General features: G+C 44.5%; 1 protein-coding gene across 2 annotated transcripts in view; it reads left to right on the top strand.

The window, feature by feature from the left end:
• The window catches only part of MAML3 (mastermind like transcriptional coactivator 3), a 391,909-nt gene that overhangs the window by 208,546 nt on the left and 157,520 nt on the right, over window positions 1–25,843 (top strand). For both annotated transcript variants that reach the window (XM_011374301.2, XM_011374300.2), the window contains exon 2: window positions 19,341–20,870. In XM_011374301.2, coding sequence (XP_011372603.1) covers window positions 19,341–20,870 — 1,530 coding nt within the window. The remainder of the gene's footprint in view (window positions 1–19,340; window positions 20,871–25,843) is intronic.

Genomic DNA, 25,843 nt, shown 5'->3' with positions numbered 1-25,843 from the left:
TCTGTGAAGCCTCACAATCTCCAGTGGAGCTAAAGGTGACGTCTTTCTTCAGGTGACACTCTGGGGCAATTTTGAAAAGAACAAGGAAAGAAAGATGCTCTTGACTTGCTATTCCGATGATTAACTGATGTTTGTACTATAAATAATTTCCTTTTCCCAATTAGTTTCGAATTTCTCTAATTTAGTCCCACATGTTTTTTATGATTCAGATGTTTTTTTCTGGTACCATTTGCTTGGGCGTTTTGCTGTGTTCTTTTCTTCCTCTGCCCTTAGCGTAAAGGAGGTCCTAGCTCACAGTGTAGCTATATTTCGGGAGAGAACTGCCACCTTTACAGGATTTACTGTGGTCATTTTCTTTTTTTTTTTTTTTTCCTCCCCACAATATGGCTCTTTGTGCATTAAAATCAAGGTTCCTGGAGCTGGAGGTAGGAACAGGGCATGGGAGGCCTCGCCACATTATAATGAATAATCATAATAACTGTCCCTCTCGGTCGTGAGCTCATCCAGGCAGAGTGTCGTATTTGTCTCTGCATCCCCAGCTTCTCGCATGGAGCCCAGTGCATAAATGATGCTCGGTGAGTGTGTGTTGAATGAATGAACTAATTTTTGCAAATCCTTTTATAATTTATAAAGATATTCCACATAGCGACATGGGGTGACTGTTTTCAAGACCTCGACAAAACCATTTCCTTCCTCATTTCATCAAGATTGTGAAACTGCTTTGGAATTTTGGAATAGTGATCCTTTTAACTGTATGCCTTTCATGAAAAGCCAAAGTCTAAATGCCTTTTTCTTTTTTTTTCTTTTTTTTTTTTTTAATGTGAGAGGCTAAGGAACGAAGGTTGGAGAAAGAAAGGGTTTGTTAACTGGATACGTTTCTTGTAAAGAAATTTAAAAATTTCATTTTCTCTGGATTTCTTTTTCCTTCTCGGCTGCAGCGTACGGTTCTTCCTGTCCTCTTGTAGCAGGATGTAGGTGAGTCTTAACAAAAGCAAGACGTCTGTTTCAAAAGGAGACGAGTTCAGGCAGCAGAGGACAAACTTTGTTTCTATCACTGGTGTTTTGACTTGGCAAACACTCAAGGTTGTTCCACTTAACCAAACGATCCACATTGTCCCCAGCTGAGCCCTGGGCTCCCCTTCCAAGTACGCCAGCCAGACCCTTCTGACGAGACGGTAGGAAGGATTTCGACCCTGGCCTCACAGCCCAGTCGAAGGCGATGCTGACCCCACGCAGCCCCTCGGCTCTGGGAGAGACTCCTCCAGGAGTTCATCACCAGACAGCTTTTCCACCAGAGGCTCACTCCGTTGGCACTCGTCACCTGAATGCTGACTTTTTCCCCCTTAGAACTCAAATGTAAAAGAAGGAAAATCATTGTGTTACTGCTTTCGTGACATCATTGGCACTTAGGACAGAGACCAAAGTCAGCAAAAGCAAACAAACTTAGACATTTTAAAAATTAGAAAAGTTTTTGATTTTAACAGAGGAAGCGAGAACCATACTCAGGCTTATAACTGAGAAAAAAAAAAAATTTAAGGGCACATTGTAGGTGAAATAAAATCCAGAAGAACTTCCGGGTCATGACAGAGCTGAGGCATCGCTTGCCCACGTTGACTCCACATGCTTCTGCCCTGAGGCACTGAGAAGTTTTTTCCTCCTCTTGGTCCTCAGAAGCATGGAATTCAGTATGTGTATGTGCATCCCCCATTTGTGCCTATGAAAGACAGAAAGAAACCTTTGAGTAAGGACTATGATTCAAAATATGCTTGACATTGATTCATTGCTTATGCAGATGGTTCCCGATTTAACAATGGTTCCGATGACTATTTTTTGACTTTATGATGGTGCAAAAATGATGCACATTCGGTAGAAACCATACCTCGGATTTCGAATATTGATCTTTTCCCCAGGCTAGCGATATGTGGTACAGTGCTTCCTCGTGATGCTGGACAGTGGAAGCTGAATGATTTTGCCCAACTGCAGGCCAGTGTAAGTGCCATGAGCATGTTTAAGGTGGACTAGGCTAAGCTCTGATGTTCAGTGGGTCAGGTAAACACACTTTTGACTTAACGATATTTTCAACTTAGAATGGGTTAATGGGGACATAACCCCATCGTAAGTCGAAGAGCATCTGTATTGTCACAGTACGTCAGAAAGCACATTGCTCGTAGGTGGGAACACACCGTAATTTGGAAGTACACATTTTGGCCTTGGCGTGAGATGACCTTGGCCCATTGCAGATCCGTGCCGTGCATCCGTATTCATTCCTAGGCCTGTTGTAACACAGCACTATAGAATGGGTGGCCTGAAACACCGGAAAGTTATTGTCTCACACTCCTGGAGCCCAGAAGTCTGAGACCAAGGTGTCAGCAGCGCTGTGCTCCTCTGATACTCTGCACGAAACCCCTCCTTGCCTCCTCCAGCGGCCGATGGTCTGCCGGCACTCTGTGGCATTCCTTGGCTTGCAGCTGCATTGCTCCCGTCTCTGCCTCTGTCATCACGTGATGCTGTCCCTCTGTGTCTCCATGTTTTCCTATGGCCATCTTATGAGAATGATACCACTCGTGTTGGGTTAGGAGCCCACTCCACTCCAGTAGGACCTCGTCTTAACTAATTACATCGCCTTGTTTCTAAGATCAGACCTTTAAGTTGGTGGAATAACTGTATTTGGATATACCACTACTCTTGAACACAATAATGTTAAAAATGAAGTTGCTGTGTCTCTGCCCTCTCTGGCCAATGAGCTGATGCTTCCCAGATCTCTGGGAATTGTTGCCGTGTATTTCTTTAAGTGATGTTGAGATGCTGGCATGAAGAGCTCCATAGAAATGTCAAGTATTATGTGTACCTGTTCATTAAATATTCATGCAGTTAGAGAAGTCACCACTGCAGTAGGCTGAGTAATTTCCTTAATGCCTTTCCTCCTGGTGACCAACTGTTTTATAGATTTAATCTGCTTAATCCAGTCCATGAGATATAGTAGGGGTCACATATGAATACGCCTGTTTTCAAATTAAGAATCGAGGTGTAGAAAAGTTTAAAAGAGTGACCAGAGTCACAAAGCTAGTTATACTTCTGCCAAGGAGCCCCAGCTCCAGTGCATGACTGCCATGCTAAGCCCCCAATTCTCATGCAAAGCCCCCAACTCCCATGCAAAGCCCCACTGTTAGAGAACACTAAGCTTCTGGGTTTCCAACATGAAAAGAAATTGCTGAATGTGATTCAACGTGTACTTCGCATAATGCATTTCTGTGACACTTCATAGTAATGAGATAATTACCATGGGTACAGTATTAGAGTATACATATTCTGATAAGTTACAGCTGCAGAAATCAGTGATGGCCATTAATCATTCCACGTTCATTCTTTACGAATCTCAGACAAGAAGTTAAGCCGCAGAGTTCCAACAAACCTAAGGCGAATTTTATAGTCATCATTTCTGCCATTTAGATGAAGAGTTTATGAATACAATAGACTCTCTAATTTAAACTAATGTGGGCAAACAGCTGCCTGAATTGAGAAAAATCTGAATCGAATGCTAGTGGTAAACATATACTACATGTGATATATTTAAAAGTAACAACTGCAATTCAAAGTAGGCTATCAAACTGTTAGTAAATAGACATCCTTGGGGAACTACTTTAATTAATATATGAGAAGAATTCATAATACTGTATCAACTGTTTATTTAAATTTGAGTCTCTTAAGTCCTTGAGTTCTTGAGACCTATTTCTGTCTTAAGGAGGTTGAGCATTCTCCTTATAATCTTTATTATACCTATTTTTTTACATAGGAAGCTCTTTTTTTGGCACATAAGGATAAATAGCAGGTTGGCCCTTAGCCAAGTTACAGCTAAAGGCAAAATTAGCAGGAATCGAATTAATCAGGTTTTACTACACAATGCATAGAAACAGCAATAGACGCAAACTTTTCCATTCTTTCAAATTTAAGAATTAGTTACATATTTTAGAAAAGAACCACAAGCGTAAGAGGAAATATAAAATGTCAGTTGATTCATCTTCTAACTAAATCTAAATTAACCTAGAGAGATCATAAAACTCTAGGCTGTTAGATCTATAAGGGATGTTAGAGATTATTTTGTCCAGTCAAAAATGGAGGTAGAGAATAGTTGACTGATTTTCACAGAACTCCTGGGGTGGTCATGAGGGAAGTGAGCCCGGGACCCAGGGCCCCTGGCTCTCAGCCTGGGATTCAGCCCATACCCATCAGCGTCTTCTCGGTCAGACGTGCCGTAGGGCACACCCAGAAAAGGTGGGCAGCGCCTGTTGTAACCTGGCCCAGTATCTGATCACCCAAACTGGCACATTCCGTCCTTTCGTGTAACTTAAGGCCATTTAAGCAAAATCACTCGTGGCGGAGATGGAGAACCATCACCGTTCTGTAAGTCAGTCAATTTGGCCAGGTGGTGGTGGCCACAACGGAAACGTCACCGTCGTCGACGTCTGACACATGTCATGCAAAACGGGAATGTTTTCCCCACAGACGCTTAGGAGCAAAATGAAGATATGCAACAGGCTTTGAATTTCTTTGAAAGAAGGGGTCTTGTGCATCTGCCACACACCCTGCACCCAGCTCTGCACCTAACAAAATGTAGACCACCATAAAGTGAAAAATTCTCTTAAATGAACCATGTAATTTACACACTTGGGTTTCTGGGTTTTTTCGAAGATGCTCGTGATTAGGATTTAAGTGTAATTTTTCTTTCAAACTTAAGTAAAGACAAGAAACCTCCGCAGAAGAATGTAATGAATTCTTGCTTCTCTGACTTAAAATGAGGATCTTAGTAACTCAGTAACGACCTGCCAAGTTCAGCTGTCCATCTGAGTTAATAGTGCCTTCCAGGGTGGTCTTGAAAGTGAGTCATTGATTTGAATCCAGAGTCCAAATGGAGACTCTGTGAGAGCTGGAACAAGCATCGGAAATCACGTAGTCCAGCCCTCTCATTTTATAATTGAGGAAACGGGGTCCAGAGAGGTTAAGTAACTGCTGCCCCGTCACATAATTAAGTTTGTTTAGTTGCTGTGCTTTAGTGAGATCTGGAAAACGCGACATGCATATTTTTGCTTTTCAAGTTCCTGACATTTTCTGTTGTGTACACTCAGAGTATTTTTAAATACTGATAAGCTTGTGAATGCAAACCTCATTTAGTTAAACCTGGCAGTGTGGGCAGTCTTCAGTGAAATCTATTACATTTCTTTGCTTGATGCAACTACATTCAGCTCTTTTGGATTTGTGGCGTTTGATTGGACGAAAGGTAACAAAATATTCACTGCAGTAAAACTTCTCCTTTTTTTTTTTTTTACATTCGTATACTTCAAAAAAAAATTCCTAAAGTATCATTTGTTTTATAAAGAAAAAAAAAATTTTACTTTGAAACTGAGACCAACATTAAAAAAAAAAGAATCTGTCCTCGGGGAGTTTTAGAGAGCCATAACCATGCAAAAGCAGGTAGTTACAGAAGACACTATGCAGACTTAACTATGGCAGTATAATAGAAACTGCACAAATAATATCTGGATGGCTAGATAAGAAAGACGAAACCACCGAAATACATGCCTTTGACTCTCCACTGGTGCAGGCCATTTACAGCACGCCACACTTTGAACAGAAAGTGGCCAAACTCTGAACCTGATACGGGCAAAGCAATTTATTGCAGGCAGCATCAGAACCGCCTTGTGACTTGGGCTCCCTGCGCATTTCTCTGCGGTCAGGTGGACGATCCATGTAAAGTAACGGGTGCTAAGTCTTGGGGAGCAAAGTCATTATTCAGAGCCATCATGATAGGCCCCTTCTGCCCACTCTTTGTTTTACTCAGAGTCATCTCCAGCTGCACTTCCTTACTGACTGTCACGGGGCCAATGTGAATTGTATTTTGAATTCGGGATTAAAATTGAAAGACAAACACTTTTTTAAAAAAGAGGGTTTTTGTTGTTGTTGTTGTTGTTGTTGTTGTTGTTGTTGTTGTTGTTAAGCTCTGGACCAAATAGCATTTGTTGAACTACTTGCCTCAAGACCAAGTCTGTGTCATATCGATTTATCGGTTAAGGATGGCTTTACCCATTTGCTTCATCAGTCATGTAGGAATGATATTGGATCACGTTGTGGGCTGAATTGTGACCTCCCCAACAATGTCTGTGTTGAAGCTCTAAGCCACACTCACCTCACAACCTGACTGTATTTGGAGATAGGGCATTTTAAGAGGTGATTAAGTTAAATTGAGACCGTTAGGCTGGGCCTGAATCTGATCTGACTGGTGTCATTATGAGAAGAGAAAATTTGGACACACAGAAAGACACCAGGGAGGCACGCACACAGAGGAAAGGCCACGTGAGGACATAGCGAGAAGGTGGCCGTCTGCAAGCCAAGGAGAGAGGCCTCAAGAGAAACCAAGAAACCAGACCTGCAGACACCTTGACCTTGGACTTCCAGCCTCCAGAACTGTGAGAAAGTAAATGCTGGTCTGCGGCGTTTTGTTATGGCAGCCTGAGCAGAATAATACAGATTACTTCAAATATTTTACCTTTCACCAGCAATGTCTATCACCGTGAAATCAGAAGTTAGCATTACAAGTGACTGTTTTCCCTTCGGTGTGTCCCAGAGCCTCTGGATAAAGCCCAAACTTCTTAACGTAGCAAACAAGCCCCTCGTGATCTTCGTAGCTCTTGCTTCTCCAGCCTCGGTTCTCAGCCCTTTCCCGCTTCCACTCTGGTTCAAGCCGGGAACAACTAACTACTCGAGGCTGCACTCAGAAGCTATGCTTTCTTCCTCCTCTGCCTCACTACGAATCCTCGGAGTCTCAGCTCACATTCGCGCGCCTCCAGGAGGCCTCGCCTCGTCTGGACCGTGGTGTGCCCCTCCTTTGTGATAGCCCCGCGCAGGTGCCGCTTCACGCCACCTCGTCCTTGCTCACGTGCTTCTTTCCCCTCCACTCTAAGGCTCTTGAGGTCAGAGGCTGGATCTTGTTCACCAGTGTGTCTCTCGTGCTTGATATAGGACCTGGCACACAGTAGGTGTCGTTAGTCGAATGAAAGCATGAACAAATTTGTGCAGGATGTTCCTTTAAAATAGTTACCGAGTGCCTCACCAGTGTGAAACCCGCAGAGAACAGATACCTTTCAACCAGACATTAGTTTGTTAGTTTGCTAGGACCACCATACCAAGGTAGTATACAGACTGAGTGGCTTAAACAACAGAGGTGTGCTTCCTCACAGTTCTGGGGACCAGAAAGCCAAGATCGTGGTGTCAGCAGAGTGGTTCTTTTCTGGGACCTTTGTCCTTGGCTTGCAGATGGCTGGCTTCTCCCTGCATCTTCACAGGGTCTTCCTTCTGTGTGTTAATTTCCTCTTCTTATAAGGACAGCAGTCGGAATGGATTAGGGCTCACCCGTATGACCTCATTCTATCTTCATCACCTCTTTAAAGACCCAGTCTCCAAATGCAGTCACATTCTGAGGTCCTGGGGGTTGGGACTTCAACATATGAGTTTGGGGAGGACACGATTCAGCCCATGACATTAGTCGTGAGCACTGGTTTCGTAGACTTTTACCACCTTGGCACGTCTTTGGGGCGAACGTGGACTACTGCATTGCTGACGCCTCTGGAACGTTGTTTGCCATAAAGGTTCAGTACTAACGCACATCTTTGTCAAGAAAGGGACGTTTTGGAATTGTTAGTTGTGTTCAGCAGTTGGAGTGGGCTATTATGCTGGGAACTTCACACTGCCAAGAATAAAGGCCCAGAGGACGAAAGTAATGAAAACACCTCGGAACGTACGGTGATTGCCCATTCTTGGTTAACCCCTAAAAGTTCGGTGGTCACATGCCCGGTTCCCATCCACAGGATGGAAACATCCTCACAGCTCAGGACTGGGAGACCTCTGTGGATTATAGTCAAGTCTTGCCTTTTACCTTCAAATTAGACAGAGAGGATTTAGACTTCCACTCCTCCAAAGGCCGAGAAAGGGTCCACCCAGGCTCAGACGTGGTCACTCCCTATACATAATTGAAATCACTGCCCACAGAAGTCAGAGTGAGGTTGCGGGGAAGAGGCTGTGTAAGTGACTCTGACTGTTGCTATAACAACAGTACCTTGGTCTAATTTCTTTTGAAAAATGAATTTCAGCTGGTGGGATGGAGCCAGGCAGCTTCTCCCCACAGCTGACCGCCTCCAGAGCACTGCCGTTTACGGACCGAGCGTGTGGAGCTGTGCACGCTGCTGCCTGGCTGAAAACGCTCAGAGCCGATGCAATCGCGCCCATGTTTGTCTGAATGTGAGAACGCTCCTGTCCGTGTGCAGACGGCTTCACCCAGCGGCGATTCATCCTGGAGAGAAAAATCCTCCAGTTCTGCCTTGTCTCCTATTTGTGAACAAAGTTACTCCAAAGATATGTAAATAAGGGCGATCCCCTTGCTGGTAATGACAGCTAGTCCCTCAGCTTCCAGTTTTGATGCAAAACCTGCTACTGTGAAATGGAGGTCTGGGTGTCAGACGCCTTCTAGAAATATGGTATTCTGTGTCCTGTCGCTTACTCACTTAGGGCTGTGTGTGTGTGTGTGTGTGTGAGAGAGAGAGAGAGAGAGAGAGAGAGAGAGAGAGAGAGAGAGAGAGAGAGAGAGAGAGAGAGAGAGAGAGAGAGAGAGACAGAGAGAGAGAGAGAGAGAGAGAAAAAAATTCCTTTTCCAGGAGGTAGCTCTTAGCTTTGCTTCATGCAAACCACAACTCACAAGGAGGAGCAATGTCTGCCCGCTCTGAGGGGAAAGAGGCTTTTTATAACTAGATCTTATTTCAATACTTTTGTTTTCCAAAGGGAGATAAACACGTGCTGGGATTTTATTCAACATCAGGGTCAGGTCTGGGCACTGTGGGCTGTTTGCGTCCCTTAAGCTGGTACATGACTCCAGTGCCGCTGAGACGCTCCTGGAAGGGGCTTCTCACGAAAATCAGAATTTCTCCTTGAAAATAAGGGACATTTTGAGTGAACAGTGAAATTAAAATATTCCTGATTCCTACCCAAGGGAGAGGAAAGTACTCAGCCTCCCTGAAGTGGTTCTTCTTCCCAACGCCCTCCTCCCAGAAAATAAACAAATCAAAATCTCATGCTTCGTCCTGACATGCCTGTTCTTCGGTGTGTGTTGTTGGTGTAAGGCTCCAGCTGTGAATGATGCAGATGAGATCTGATCTTTTCATTTGCCCTCGTCCTCCCTATGGTTTTCCCTTCTTCCTCACCAACCCCCTTTACCATCATTTCTTTACAGCTCTAAATAAAATCCCATTAGGAATTTCAGATTGTACTACAAGGTCACGCATACAGGCGTGTTTGAATAGATAATGTATGCATGACTTCTAGTAAGAGATATCGGGAGCTATTCCTAAGGAAATTGTTTCTTGTCCTTAAAAATAAGTGGAATGTAGTGTGTGTGTGTGTGCGCGTGTGTGTGTGTGTGTGCGCATGCGCGTGCGTGTTTATGTGTATGAACAGAGAGAGCAGTTCAGGGTTCAGCTGGTAGGGGCTCACGGCCGCTGCAGGGCTCAGTGGAGCTTTTCCCACAGGAAGCTACCTGGCGGAGGGAGCTGCCGCTGCGATGCGCACATCTGCTCCCTCCCGAAGCGTTCGGCGCTGCAGCCTTCATCACTTCTCAAGCACACGCTAAGTTTCCTCGCAGAGAGGCACGCTTTTCTGTGAATCAGGCAGATCTGACCCAGAGACATGAGCACGGCTTCCTTAGACCGGCACGCCACAGGTGTCTAAAACACGTCCCCAGAATTTCTGAGCGAGGTTTGATCAGGGCAGGAGTCATCAGGCTAGCAGAATAGCAGAGTAGGTGAGAACACAGATTTGAGAGGCAGGTGGGAGTACGTAGTGCTCTGCTGTGTGTCCTGGTACAAAGTACCACCCTCTCTGGGCCCATAACCCCTCTGGGTTATGGCGAGGAGTAATTGAGGTCATATGTGTAAAGCATTTTGCTTAATGCCTGGTACATGGTAAGCTCTCAGCCAGTTAGAATATTAAACGACACCAATACCTCGAAATATTTAATGAGCCATGAGTTAGTTTCCTTGATAAAAACTCAGAAGTTTAGAGCTTTCTACCGAAAACTGTGTGAGGAGATTTGAAAATCATATAAGCGTGGCCTTCGCAGAGATGACGGTGTCATATAAGCGTGGCCTTCGCAGAGATGACGGTGTCAGTTTTAATGAGTAGTTGATAATTTTGTTGAAGCACCAATTTGAACTCCATGTGTGGAGCTTGCGAAGGACTTTATAACTTCAGGTGTAAAGAGTACACAGGACTCATGTTACCTGTGGTGAAAATGTAATTTATTTTTTCGGTTAAGAGAAAGCTAAGAGCCTGTACCAACCCTTACATATTTGAAAACATGGAGAATTGAGGAGATCTTGGGACATATCTTTTCTAAATATCACGGGCCTTGACTGCCACTCCTGGTGCTTCAGGGTTCATTCTCAAGACATTGTACACTCAGTTGATGTTTATTACACATTTAGCATACCTAAAGGATCAAAGCATACCTAAAAAGCGAGGCGCACGCGCACGCGCACACACACACACACACACACGAAAAGATTTAAAATGCTTTTAAAGACGACCTTATTCTGGCACCTCAGAGCTGGAGTTGGGTGAGCATCGATGTTCCCAAAGGAGTTAACGACCACCCTTCGGAACACCTAAGGCTACGTGGGGATAAACTGTTAAACTTGACTCATGGTGGAAAGGAAACAGATAATGGTCACTTCTGAAAATCACTTCGAAGTCACCCAAAATGTTCTGAAGGATCCTGATTCCTTGGGCTGGGGACCCATCAGTGCCCCAGCAGGCCCTTCAGCCTCTGTCGCTAAGGTTTCAGATGCCCACCAAGAGGTGAGGCCCCTTTTAAGATGATCTTTTTCTTCCGGGAGCATTTCAGAATGGAATTTTTTTAACTGCTCATGGCTGACAGACGTCCTCTCCGGTGACCCAGCATTACCCGCTGACCAGGGCCAGAGAAGCTGCATTCTGTGATGGATGCAAGTAGAGGTCTCGAAACCTCGGCTCTCAGGGAAATCGTGTGTGTGTGTGTGTGTGTTTATTCATGTGACTTATTGTGTGGTAAAGTTGTTTTCTCTCTAAAATGCTGTTAGGAGTGTATAAGGCTGACAGGAGAGACTTCAGGAGCTGAGAGAAGATTTCTCTTTCTTTGCTGCTCTACCCTTCACATAGATCTCCTTAAAATAAACATTCTCACCTCGAACACATGCCTGACACGTGATCACTTTCTGGTGTGGTCTTTGATCTTGGGCATGAGTCCACCCCTGAGCACGCCCTTCGTTCACTGAATGAAAATGAAGATAAGTATTTAACATGGAGGGAGAAAACAATCTAGGATAGTCCTGTGCTCAGAGAAACCTAAAATATAAAAGCTAAACATTGTCATGAAAAGTCTGCAGAAGTCCAGCGAGTTTGTGCAGAATTCGAGATCCTCTGAGGTTTGAAATATGTCCATCTAGAGCATTGTTTCGTACTCTTGTTTATGAGCTATCGAAGAGCGTCACCGATTAACCCAGGAACGATTAACCCAGGGGTTGTGTGTACGTGTATTTTTTAAAACTCCAAACCAACAAATTCAGAATGTTAGAACTTCAACAGAATTATTAGACTAGGTCGGAATTTCTGAAAACTGGGCATCTTGGACCAACTACCTCAGAGGATCCTGCACCAAATTTGGTAAATTTTCTTTAGATACCTGTGCCTCCAACCTGTGTCCAAACCTGAGGCCCACCTTGAGCTGCTAAATCAGAAACCGGTGGTGGGACCAAGAAATCTGCATTTCTAACAGCTTCCCGTGTCACTTTAATATGGGATAATCACTAGTTTAGAAAATGAACCTCTAACTAAACCTCAAAAGATTCTTTCCAAGGGTGCTTAAATGTAGAAGACAGTTCTGAAAGTGTTTTGCACACTATTCATATTCTACTAATTAAAATATCTAACACATGAGTATTCTGGGTCACTCATCAAATACATTAAATAAGCAAGTCGAATTTATCCATGTGTTCGGATGCTTATTATCTGCTGGTAGCGCGAGAGGAGAATAACCGTATGAAAATCGATTCAGTGAAGCATCTTCTCGTTTGACCAGAACAGATCAAAATGACAAAAATGTTCTCTTTGAGCCTCTAAATTAGTTATAGCATCTGCAAGCTGAGATTCCAACTCATCTTCCAATCTCGGGAAGGACCTGTGTCTCTAATCGTCGGTGAAAGTTCACCCGCGGTTTTGATTGGATGGGGTGCTTTGGCGGGTAAAACACACTTGAAGCCATTGTGTGGAAATTTAAAATTCAGCTATGAAAATATCTAGCATTTTGAGTTCACCTAAGTGTCAAAACATGCGACCTTAGTAATGTCACATTTGGTTCTGGGTTTCAGTTTCAGTCTTTTCATGATTCTCATTGTTTTCAACATAGATTCCCTGGATCCTTATTCAGAATTAATAAGGAGGGGACAGTCCACAAGCCATTTGTAACGTTTTTAAATAACCAAAAAATATATATACATTTACTCAGTTGTCATTAAAACACTATACAGGTCAATATTTTCGAGTAGCTGCTTTGGGGATCAATTATATAAACTCAGTGTGGTTATTTGAGAGCTCTTTCTAGCATTCATCCATCCGTATAATCCCGTGAAGGCAAAGGAAAGCGGTTATAGTGTGATGCGTATTAGGATGCCCTGGGAGCACATGGAGGGTCTCCGAGATCAGGAGTTGCGGGGAGGGGCTGTCAAGAGAGACAGTAGAGAAGCTAATGTCTAAGCTGACTCGTGAAAGACAAATAGAATGGGTCAGATGAAAAAGCAGTATGAGAGCATAACATATGCGAAGCTCAGAGAGAGAGATAGAGGGTAAGCAACTTACGGCCTGAGAACTGCTGAAGGTTTAGTGGATGGGTGTCGGAGGGCGAGCGGGTAAGACGGTTAGAGGTGATGGCTGAGACTCGGAGAGGGAGCAGGGAGGAGGACCAGGCTGTTGTGGGGTGGGGGATGGGCCTGCGTGCTGGCCTTAGATGATGCCGAAGACTCTGGACAGCTCTAGAAGCGCTGCGCGTGGGGAATGGGCGCGACCAGGTTCATGTTTGTAAAGAAAACCACAGCCACGTGCAGAGAAAGGGTCGGAGGGGAGGCAAGCGGGGGGTGGGGCGGCAGGGAGACCAGTCAGCAAGCGGCGGCTGCGGAAATCGTGAGAGACGTGTCGATGGTTGGAACTGAAGTGGTGTGTTGGGGGTTGGAGATAAAAATTAAAATGCATTAATGATAAGAACAGATAGTTCTTGAGGTTTAATTGGGTCTGGGTGGTGGGGAGACCGTGGAATCAAGGATGATCCCGGGCAGCAGTCTGAGGAAGCGTCACCACCATGTGCACTGGAGCCCGTGCCACAGAGGGAGGCAGGGCCGTGCTCCGCCGTCCGGGGCGAGGGTGGCGTGTGGGCTGTGGAGTCAGACTGCGGTTATAATAAAGCTACCTCTTAGAACCGTTAGGAGCAGGAGACAGGAACCTGACGGTTCACCCCGCTGTCTCCAGCCTCAAGTCATCATCAGTAGCATCATCATCTTTATTCCCACACGTCGTGACTCTGCCCCATTGCATGCAAAATCAGGGACAAGGCGGTAAGAGGTGGTGTTTTGTTTTGGTTTGTTTTTTAGCGGGGTGGGGGAGGTTGGGGGTCGTTTGTTTTTTAACTGACTAGCACTGCTAAAAGTCTAAAGGAAGAAAGAATCTCTTCTTCATGGACATGCTGGTCCGGGGGACCCCTAAGAATCTACTGGGAATGGGGTCCTTCTATGTCAGCAGAGGCCTGGTAATCTTAGTCCTATTCCTCCGTGTCAGGGGTGTCACACACCCCACCCCATTCCTCCTCCAAAGCAGGTCAGTGCCCGACCTGCCCCAAAGGTTTGCTTTGAGGATGAAATATGGCCTTGCGTGAAAGCACTTTATAACCCCAAATATAGCTATTCTTACTGCCGCTGGTCTGGTTGTCATGTCGCCCTCCCAGACTGTTTTTTCTCTCTCAAGCTCTCAGTCTCTCAGTCTCTCAGTCTCTCTCTCTGTCTGTGTCTCTCTCTCCCTCTCTCTTGCTGTTTTTCTGTCTCTGTCTCTCTTTGTCTCTCTCTGTCTCTGTCTCTCTATCTCTCTGTCTCTGTGTCTCTCTCCCTCTCTCTCTCTCTCTCTCTCTCTCTCTCTCTCTCTCTCTCTCTCTCACACACACACACACACACACACAGAGTCTCACAGAAACACAAGCCGTGGAGCCACACCATAGACGAGACACCGGTGTTGGAGCCAGCGTCGATGAGGAATCATTTCCCTCAGAGTAACTGACACATGATAGCAGCCCATGGTGTCACAGGCATTGCACGAACAGCATACTTCAGCTCCTGACACCACAGCTTCCCTTAATGGGAGAAAACATTTATAATAATGGTAACACGGGAGCAAGGAAGCTGATTCTCAGCGAAGAGTGTCTGTGAATCTTCCATGAGGGCACAAATCATGCTTAGAGGCTTCCAGCTCTGTAAAGCAGAAGGGCCAGGGACTTCTTAAGATAAGACCGTTTTGGATGAGACTGCGCCCCGAGTCCTTGGGGGCGGGGGAGGCGCTCACGAGGACATTACCCCATGCAGTCAGCCATTCTTGTGCTCACTGAACAGAGCGCTTGTGAGTCACTCAGGCTTCTCTGAGCACGCAGGTTTGTCTCTTCCTGCCCACTCTCCTCCTACCTCCCAAGAGGACCCTCAGGAGAGGATGAGGCTCGCAGGCCACCTTTCCATACAGCAGAGGATGATGAGGCAGACAGTGGGATGCTAAGATCGCTCTGCTATTTTGGACACAACTAAACAAAAACATAAAATTCATAACATAGCTTCAATGCCTTCAGTGATGTCTCTCTTATACTCCCTAATGCTGATACATAAAAATCTATGTCAAGATTTGGGTTAACAGGGCCAGCAGTAGAGAACTTTAGGCCCGCAAGGAAAAGGAAATACCCGGCAGCCGCATTCAGGTCGCATGCTGGACATGCATTTGATTCGAACCTCCGCGATCTAGTGCTGCTTTACAATCTAGGACGTGAATGCATTAGCACTTGGACTTGGGCTTGAATTGCAAATTTGATTTTTCTTGTTCACGTTGAAAAAGGTTCACCAGATGCCTGGAAAACATTAGGGTTTTGCAGACTAGCAAACAGAAATATCATCATTCTACCTATTTGCTGTGGAGATCCAGAGAGTAATCCATCTCAGTTGTAACGATTGGTATCACCGAATTTTAAAAATGGTAACAGGTAAGGCTTTGTGGGTGCTTACTGGACGCCAGGCATGAAGTTACGTGCTTTCTATATTATTTCATTTAAGTTCATCCTCACAGTAACTCCGTGAGCTAGATATTATTGACCCATTTTGCGGATGAGGCAACCAAGACTTAAGAGAGGTTAAATAAGTTTTCCAGGACTCATTCATTCAACATGTATTTTTCAAGTGGCTACTGTGAGCTACTGGGGACCCGGAGTGAGCAAATCAGGAAAATTCCACGCCTTCATGTAACTCACTATCTAGTGGAGGGTATCACAGCAACATTTATTAGGTTCCAGGCAACATTTATGTGTTTTAACTCTTAGGTGAGTGGCCTTCGGTTTGAACCCAGGCGTCCTGACTGCAGGGCCAATGCTCCTTTTCTTATATTACTACCTTCTACTGCTCCACCCAGCTAGGCCCCCACTGGCGACAAGAGGTGAAACTTGGGGTTCCCAGCCCGGCCTGTCTGTCTCCATCATCTTGGGCACCGCTGTTTCACAGAGGCACAAACGGAGCGTTAGTCTTTATTTCTCCGTCCTGCCCCATTCATTCCACGACCCTAGAACAGAATCGTGGACCTGGACTTTCTAAAATAAAGTCAGGTTCATTTTTAAGACAAGTGCTTATTTTTTTTTAAGTTTACATAGCTTGAGGAGGTGCTGCCAGCCGCAAGCCTTGTCTCCTTTAGGCTCCGAAGCTGCGATATTTGAACTTAGCGCTATGTGTTGGAACTACATTCAAGTATCTGCCATACCTGTGATCAGAACCACGTTTTCCTGGTTTGTTCAATAAATAACGTAACCTTCTGGCAGTGTCTGCCTACTATGATGGATTGAACCAGTGTCTTTTTGAAGTTAAAGTTCAGTGTGTGCCAGTTAGGACCTTGTTATCAGCAATTCAGGGTCTTCTACCAAGTGACTGCAGACAGTATTTGGTGTTGTGATTAAAAATATAAGATGTAGGAACAAAGGCTAGACTGGATTTTTACTCAAGGACCTTTTCTGTTTACCTTGCAAATGGAATTCTCTACTTAGGAGAGAACAGCAACCAAGTGGCACTTGTTAGATTCTCCAGATCGGTTTTATTTCACACGGGGCTCCTCGATCGCCTTGTTGGTTCCACAGGCCACAGTGTGGGGTCAGCGGCGACCCCTCTCCTCTCTTCTCTTGCTTTCATAATACACAGCACCCTGCCCAGGGAAGGAGAGCGCCCGAGGGGAGGGCTGCCCCTCCCCCCCGCCCCCTACCCCCCACTCCCGTCCCCACGTCATTCTCTCTTCTGCCTTCCACTCTGCGAAGTTACTAAAACCCCTTCCCACCCAAGCTAGGCTTCTCTTTGTCTTCCAGCGAGCGTTTTGCCGGTACTTATTCTCTGCCGAGCTCTCTCGTCGGCGTCTCACACACTGACCCTTCCTGGCAGAAAGGAAGGGGACAGACAGACGAGTTAGGTTTATGGTTTATAAATTCATACAGTTAGCAAGACTTTCCTTAACCGGACTTCTTAAACGAGTCCAGTTAAGTGGACGCCACACTCTCCAGAGTAGGAGGTTCCATGACCAGGAATCAGGAATGTAGACTCTCAAAGTCAGGCGTCCTTATGGTCAGTGGGGCTGCCTCCTGCTCCGACTCAAACTCACCTCTTTTAGCCCCTATGAATTACACAATAGATTTATTCATTCAGGTTGTCATTATCTATTAAACATGACGATGAACTTGAACTTGAATACTACATGCAGTCCCATGGATATACCTAGGATTCAAGTTCATGGTTAATATGTAATGGCAGCCCCAACCTTCTTGGAGCTCATTAAATAGACACTTAGCAATTGCCCCAAAGTATGGTAGAAGCTACAATGGGGAAGTAGAGGTTGCTTGGAAAAATTTATTCCAGGATATCCAACCAGTCTAGGTGGGTCGAAGAAGGTGCCTGATGGAGTTGGGGTGAGGAAGGGACATAAGAGAAGATTTTCTAGAGGCAACGAAATCTAAGATACCAACTGAGTTGGGTAGCTATTCATCTGGCAAAGGAGAGAGGGTTTGGGGGAGTAAGTTCCAAGAAAAAAACAGTATTTACAAAGTCCTGCAGGCAGAAGGAAGCTTGGCACATTTAAGAAACTGAAAGAGTTTCAGGACAGTTGATAGAAAATGTTCGGCAAGGGATGGGCAGGTGACGCCAAGCCGAGAGGCAAGACGATGAGCCTCGCGTAATGAGCAAGAGCCGGGTGAAGGAGGCTTGGTTTGGGTTTTAATCTAGAGACAGTGGAAATCATTTGCAGGGTTACAACCAGGAAGGGCACTGTTTTTTGAAAGAGGTGGCAGTATAGCGAATAGGTTGGTGGAGAGCAAAACAATGAATCGAGGAATAGATGAAAGAGTGAATGGATAGTGAGTCGAGGCGAGAGAAGGAGGCTGTTGCAGCAAACTAGCAAGAGATCATGGCGTTGCGGCCTAGGATAGTAGCAGTGAGGTTGGAGATGAGTGGGCATGTTACAGTGATATTTTGGATGCAGAATCCATAGGACCTGGTGATTGATGATGGGAGATGTTTTAAGAACAGGGTAACAGGGTAGATACTGAGCTAGGAACATGAGTGAGGATCACGTTTGAGCGACAAAAGATAATCAGCCCAGGGTTGAGACACATTGAGTTTTAGATGCCCGTGAACCATCCAGGAAGAGAGCGGTGAGTTAGTGGAGCTCGGCAGAGAAGCCTGGGCGGGGTACGTCGTCATGGCGACATCGGCCGAGAGAAGAGAGTCGAAGCTGCTGGGATGGGTGAAGTCATCCCGGCACCATGTAGAGGGGGCGAAAAATAGTAATAATAAGCTTAAGACCAAACAATGAAGAATCCCGTCGTTTAGGAGAAAGAAGGAAGAATCCATAAGAGACTGAGAAAGAGCGGACGGAGAGAAAGGAAGAAATCCGGGGGTGTGTGATGGCCTGGAAACCAGCGAAGATGTGCTTTTATTTATTGTTGTTGTTATTTTCATTGTTATTTATTAGTTATTTATTTATTTATTTATTTATTGGCCACATTGGTTAACGAAATCCAGTAAGTTTCAGGTGTACAATTTAACAGTAAGGTGTGTGTACGCGTGTGTATATATATATACACATTGCATGTTCACCTCCCATAGTTAGATTTCTTTCTGTCGCCGCATATTTGACCCTTTTACCTCCCCGCTCCCCCCACCCCCTACCCTTTGGTAAGCACTTATCTGTTGCCCATGTCCATGAGTCTCTGTTTGTCTTGTTCATTTGTTGCTTTTAGGTTTATATCCCACATATAAGTGATGTCATGTGGTCTTTAACTTTTTCTGTCTGGCTTATTTCGCTTAGCGTGATTATCTCGAGGTCCATCTATGTTGTCGCAAAAGACGTGCTTTTAGAACAGAGTGGGCTACTGTGTCACGAGGTGGTGGGAGGTCAAGTAAAACAAGAACCGAAAGGAAGTTTTGGGTTACGTTAACCACCAGTCTTCATTTCTACGCTATTTGGTACATGTATTAAATTCTGTATTCTCAGAGAATTTTTAGTGTTCTTTAAAATATTGTTGACTTAATTCCTTGATGTTCTCAATTAAGATGTGATAAGAATCTAAGATAAGTATTAACATCTTTCTTGCATATGACACATTTGGGTCCAAGTTTCACATTTAGCGTTCATTTGGAAAATAATAATAGATGATTCTTCTGTATGAGAGAAGTTCAGCCTTTAATGGTCTCTCTTCCCTTGTTCCCCACTGTCCGATTTTTGGGTTGTTTTCTTTCTCTTAGCTTTGTGAGCTCTGCTTTTGGATAAAACCTTTTCTCATAGGATTTGAACCGAAGCCTGGCCAACTTTGAAATGAGAAGTATAGCCCCTTTACTGTGTGTCGTAAACCATTTAAAAGTTAGTCGATAGCGATGCCTATCGCTGTGCTTAAAGAGTAAACTTCTCAGCTCGAGATTTAGCCATCCTCTTTCTCGTTTCTTTTCCAGCTCCAAGAGACTGTGAAAAGGAAGTTGGAAGGAGCCCGATCACCTCTTAATGGAGACCAGCAGAATGGCGCTTGCGATGGGAGTTTTTCTCCAACTAGCAAGCGAATACGAAAGGACATTGCCACAGGGATGGAAGCCATCAGCAACATGCCACTCCCTTCCGCTTCTCCTCTCCACCAACTTGACCTGAAGCCTTCTTTGCCCTTGCAGAATAGCGGCACTCACCCTCCCGGACTTCTGGAAGATCTAAGTAAGAATGGTAGGCTCCCCGAGATTAAACTTCCTGTCAACGGGTGCAGTGACCTGGAGGACAGCTTCACCATCTTGCAGAGCAAGGACCTCAAGCAGGAACCTCTAGATGACCCCACTTGCATAGACACATCAGAAACGTCTCTTTCAAATCAGAACAAGCTATTCTCGGACATTAACTTAAACGACCAGGAGTGGCAAGAATTAATAGACGAGCTGGCCAACACGGTTCCTGAAGATGACATACAGGACCTGTTCAATGAGGACTTTGAAGAGAAGAAGGAGTCAGAATTCTCGCAGCCGGCGACCGAGACCCCGCTCTCCCAGGAGAGTGTGAGCGTGAAGAGCGACCCCTCTCACTCTCCTTTTGCACACGTCTCCATGGGGTCTCCCCAGGCGCGGCCTTCTTCCTCCGGTCCTCCCTTTTCTGCCATCTCCACGGCCACTAGTTTACCCTCCGTTGCCAGCACGCCCGCCGCTCCAAACCCCGCCAGCTCACCAGCAAACTGTGCTGTCCAGTCCCCGCAAACTCCGAACCAAGCCCACACTCCAGGCCAAGCTCCACCTCGGCCCGGAAATGGTTACCTCCTCAATCCGGCAGCAGTGACAGTGGCTGGTTCAGGGTCGGGCCCCGTGGCTGTGCCCAGCTCCGACATGTCCCCAGCGGAGCAGCTAAAACAGATGGCTGCACAGCAGCAGCAAAGGGCCAAACTCATGCAGCAGAAGCAGCAGCAGCAGCAACACGCGAATCAGACTTCCAGTTGGTCTCCTTTAGGGCCACCGTCCAGTCCGTATGGCGCAGCTTTCACTGCAGAAAAACCAAATAGCCCCATGATGTACCCCCAAGCCTTTAACAACCAAAACCCTATAGTGCCTCCAATGGCAAACAACCTGCAGAAGACGACAATGAATAACTACCTCCCTCAGAATCACATGAACATGATCAATCAGCAGCCAAATAACTTGGGTACCAACTCCTTAAACAAACAGCACAATATTCTCACTTATGGCAACACTAAGCCTCTGACCCATTTCAATGCAGACTTGAGTCAGAGGATGACACCACCCATGGCCAACCCCAACAAAAACCCCTTGATGCCATACATCCAGCAGCAGCCGCAGCCTCAGCAGCCGCAGCCACAGCCACAGCAGCAGCCGCCGCCACAGCTCCAGGCTCCCAGGGCACACCTGAGCGAGGACCAGAAACGCATGCTTCTCATGAAGCAGAAAGGGGCGATGCACCAGCCCCTGGCGTACGCGGCACTTCCGTCCCACGGGCAGGTAAGTGTGAAAGCGAGCCCCACTGTGCGTCGTTCTGGTGGTGCGCGTCAGACCGTCAGCGTGTGATGCTCTCCACAGCGTGAGTGCTCGCGGGGTGCGCTTACCTGCGGAAATCCTTCCTACGCATCCTCACGTGTTGCCACGTTCGCGTTTTATCTTTTTTTTCTCTCTCTCTCTCCTTTCTTCTAAGAGATGGAAAGGGATAACACAATTAACTTTCCTGTATTCGATCCCCCAGGAATCAAACTCCTTTTATTCCCAACAAGCAGATAAGAAACGATAAATTACACGAAGTTCTCGCGGGAGGGAGGCCGTGCTGTAGAGGTCACAGGGCCAAACCCGGAGCTCCTGAATTCAGTCCTAGACTGGGGTGGTGGGAAGGCCAGACGCTTTGGTATCCCTATAGGTTTTTTAAGGCTCTGAACAACCTTCACCTATATCTTACTGAATTATGAATCACGGAAATTTGGATTCTCGATGTTCAAATGTGGGAGAGTGCCCTGTATTTTTAAAGTGAACTGGAGGATAGATTTTTGTGGGACCACTCAACGTTTAAAGGTTTGTTGCTGAACTAACGCAGTTAGAAGCTGTTTCAACCTCGTGGCTTAGGAGTGCAGTAAAGCCTCTCCCATGTATTCATTCGGGTCTAATTCAGGGAATTTCGATGGGGAGTATATCTTAGTGCTGTCTCAAAGTAAAGTCTCCTCTTTCCCATGTCACGACTTCTCGGTTCAGGGGTGTAGGGCTCTCAGTGATCCGTGGTAAAAATGAGTGGCAACCGATTGGATAGTGAATACTCACCGACAAGCATTTACTCTCCTTGTCCTGACCAGGGTGGCGAGCAGCCAAAGCTCTTTTAATTTAACTCTTTCTCTACCTTGAATGAAAGGGGGAGTGGGGAAATGCATCGGTTCTACTGACCTTCTTCACACATGGGTGAGTTCACGAGCCATCTCTTTACTGCCAATTTCTATTTTGTTCCCTAGTCCTGTGGGAAGTGCTGACATTTGCATTGTAGTTGGAGATTTTGTAGAAGAGTCTTTGCTTTAAGGGCCCGCATGTGCAAATGGATTCTAACTAGTGCTTGGCTATGTGTCTAATATGCGTCTACAATTGGATGCATCAGAAGCGCTGGGAAGTAATGCGAGCAGATCTTGTATCACTAGGGAGGCTGTTTGCATCTTGTGTCTCCTGTTGTGTGCCCCCCCCCCACCCCACATCTACCCAAGCCTCCTGAACTTGATGGAGGCTGCAGAGCTGGAGGTGGTGCTGGCCTGCAGAGACAGGCCTGAGCTCTGTGGCTTGATGCTTGTCCTTCACAGCCTTCCAGCCCCAAAACCTCACAGTGGTTTCTTGTCTGCACATGCCGACTAGCTCTAAAAAAATTCTGTCTGGAGAGATAAAAATATAGCTTGGTTTACATCAACTGCAATCAGTAGCTGGTAGAAAAACATCACTGAAATGTGAACTTCTATGTTTTCTCTTGGTTTCATTAAAAAATATATACCATTGGAAAAATAGAACATTTTATACACTTCGATATTAAGTTCCGAAGCAGGCAAAAATATAGGCAATGTACAGAGGTGTTTGTTGTAGCCCAGATGTGTTCGAGCTTTATGAGATCGCAAGCCATCCGAATGGTCTGTTGTTAATCTTAATACAAATTGTACTTCTACATTTGCCGTTTTCACGCCAGCTGCAGTAGAGAATTTCCTCTGAGCCAGACCAAAGATGATTAATTCCAACTCGCAGGCTCTGCGGACATGTGGGTGCGACGTGGATCCATCCTCGCTCCCCACCCTCACTAAATGCCTTTTGGAATTTGCTAACTTGGGATGCAGTTCTTGTCTCTGCTGAAACACGAATCTTAAAGGGACTGATTTCAGGTCCTTATGCGCGCCTATGAGTAACCGAAGCCTGGGGCTGCAGAGGTCATGTTTTGAAAAGACTCAGGTGAAGAAACGAAAAGTGATGGTTTTCTGGACTAAACTTGTGGGGGTGTCTGGTCTGTCCTTTCCATCTCACAAGGTACTTTCAGGTGGACAGACTCCTCCTTCTTGAGGCCTCATGAGAATTATGACGTCCTCACCATTAAGAACCATCGAGCAAAAGCATGCTTTTTAATGAAATATTAACTTCCCACTGTTTGAAACAAGCTTCGAAACACATATATAAACATGTGAATATCTTTCTGCAAACATACCATTTATTTCATGCTTTTACCTGATTGTGGAGCAGTATTTACGTAGCTCTCAGAAGAGTTAATTACACTATATGTGAGTACCTCGCACAAATACGTGCACAAGTTACAGGCGAGACAGGAAACATAATTATGCATTGGTGTAGTTCAAATTTGTTTTCTGCTGTTGCTAGTGAAAATTCACTTTATTCTTTGCTGGTCACGAGGGCCGTGATCAACATTTAGTTTTAATGCATGACTTGAGCACCAGCATCAATAACACTAGAACATTTATTTCAAGATAATTATTGTATACAGATATTTTCTTATTTGGGATATTTGCATAAAATGCCATTTCTCTCAGAAATGAATAGAAATTCACTTAGTTCCTGGCTATTTCAAAAAAGGGGACCAAACATAGAAAGAAACAAAAAAAAAACTTATTTCAAAATTTTGAATATGTTTTATCTAGAAATTTTACTTCTCAGAATTTATGTAGTATTTCTTATAATTAAAGAATTAAACAAAGATTTATATACAAAGATTATGTTCATAGTGTTACTTATGATAGTGAAAAATTGGAACCTAAACAAGTATTTTGGAAAAATAATGTACATGCAAATCATGATATTTAGTGATTTATCGCATGGAAATGCACATAGGATGAGTGAAACAAGCAGGTCATACAACAGCTTGTGTGTTATAATCTAGATTGTGTTTTTTTAACACATATAGAAAAATATGCATAACTAAAATATTAGGAATGGTATATCTGGTTGATAAAATTACGAGTGATTATTGTTTTCTTCTCTATACTTTACTGAATTTTCTAAATTTTCTGTCACACCTGTATGTTAATTCTACCATCAGGAAAAATACTTTTTAAGGAAAGGAAATCCCCTATTTTAAGAAAGTTTATACTTTGGCAATTCCTTAAAAGAAAATTCTTATTTATCCAGTTTGCTGGAACATGAGTCTTAAAGGTACTTAGGTCGGATTGAGGTGATAGCATTATTTCCTTTTCATTTATATGTAGTATTAGTTGTGAATCCCTGCTTTAGAAGATCGTTCCAGAACCCTTCTCCCCACGCTCACTCTCTTATCCGTTTTCACTCCTCTTCCTCTTCTCTTTATTCCAATAAAACTTGAGCTCAGATAGTGACAACGAAAGCGTCAGTCGAACTTCTCCCACAAGCTTCCGACCTTCTCTCGGTTATGTTCTTGTGCGACTTCTTCGATCACTTCTTTCTCTTTTCTCTTGTTTACTTTCTGGAACTTCTGTTTATCATATATTGGACCTAGATTGCTTTCTGATTTTTAAAATGCATGTTTCTGTGATGAAATAACTAAACTTACTTTGGTCATGTCAAGCTAGTATATCTTTTCCTAATTTCGTTGTTTCTCAAGGACAAGATTCTCTCTCTCTCTCTCTCTCACACACACACACACACACACACACTTTCTTTTTTGCAGAGTACCTAACATGGTGTCTTAAACATAAGGATGGTGAATAAATCATTAAACATGGCGATTATCAAAGTTCAGGCCAAAAATATGTCTACAGCGGATTCTCAGCTCCAATGGAAGGAGCATTAGCACAAATAACACAGAGCTGCTTTTGAGAGCAAACGGAAGAACTGGAAAGACAAGTCTAAAAAGAATCCTTTGATAGGAGGTGGTTATCTTAAACCAGTGAAACAACAACGAGATTGTGGAGAAGGCAAACTCGGTCTCTGTCTGACAAACAAAAAGAACACAATGAAGCAACTATGAGAGGAACGAGCCAAAGCAAACGTGCGCTTGGTGGTCAAGGATGGTTATAGGGATACCTAGAGCCCAAGAATGACTTATGTGGGGAAAGCGAATAGTTTCCCAAATAGGATGTGAATTTTTAGTGGTTGCATTCATAGGACTAGATAAATCATGGATGACCCTGCTACTCTATACTTTAATACTTTACACGCTTGTTCGATGCGTGTGGCCGTGTGTATCAGAATGAGTAGAAATGTGCTTGTGTTTTAAAGAATGTTTTCCCCTTCCAATTTTATTTTACCAACATGGGTTACGTATCATGTAAGGTATATTATCATAAGCTTTTTAGCCGTAAAAATCTACTCAGAAAGAACAGAGCTCCAGTATTAACAGTCATCATGGAAATCTCTTCGAAGGTACATTTTTCTTAACTTCAAAAACTTAGCATCCCTTTGCTTAGTTTTCTTAAAATGTACAGTTTATTTTATCCAAATAAAACATGACGTAGCTCAGAAAGTCAAATAGTCCTGTGAGGCTCATGATGAGAAAATGCAGCTTCGTCTCCTTCTTTCCTTATTTCTGCTCCCCTGAGGTGATGACTCCAGTTCGTGAACTTCTGTCTTATTTATTTCCATAAACTATTTCTCAACATTTCAGTTTTCTGATTCTGCAGAAGATGAGGATTTAGCTCACTTATACTACTTTTCACAAACTCAACCCCCTCCACACACATCATCTCTTTTTTCTCTTCCCCATACTCTCACTATAGCTAAATATATCACAAATGAGGGTTTTTAAAGTATTTCGTATTTACGTGACTGCTTTTTGCACAGCACGTCACAGGCTAGCTGCGTAGTGCACTGTGGCTGTACTTTCTTCATAACTTTTTGTTTTCCATGGAATTAACAAGGCCTCTTTCTTTTTAAATTGGTGTTGTCTCTGCACCTACCTTAATCTAGCCTCAAACTTTTCTGACTCTATAAAACTTTCAAGGTAATCAGACACATCGGATAATCTGTTTTTCTTAAATATTTTTCTCTTT

The sequence above is a fragment of the Pteropus vampyrus genome, unplaced genomic scaffold (genome assembly GCF_000151845.1).
Source record: "Pteropus vampyrus isolate Shadow unplaced genomic scaffold, Pvam_2.0 Scaffold243, whole genome shotgun sequence".
Taxonomy (NCBI): domain Eukaryota; kingdom Metazoa; phylum Chordata; class Mammalia; order Chiroptera; family Pteropodidae; genus Pteropus; species Pteropus vampyrus.
The sequence above is the reverse complement of the archived record's forward strand: the minus strand, read 5'-3'. Positions and strand labels throughout refer to the sequence as shown.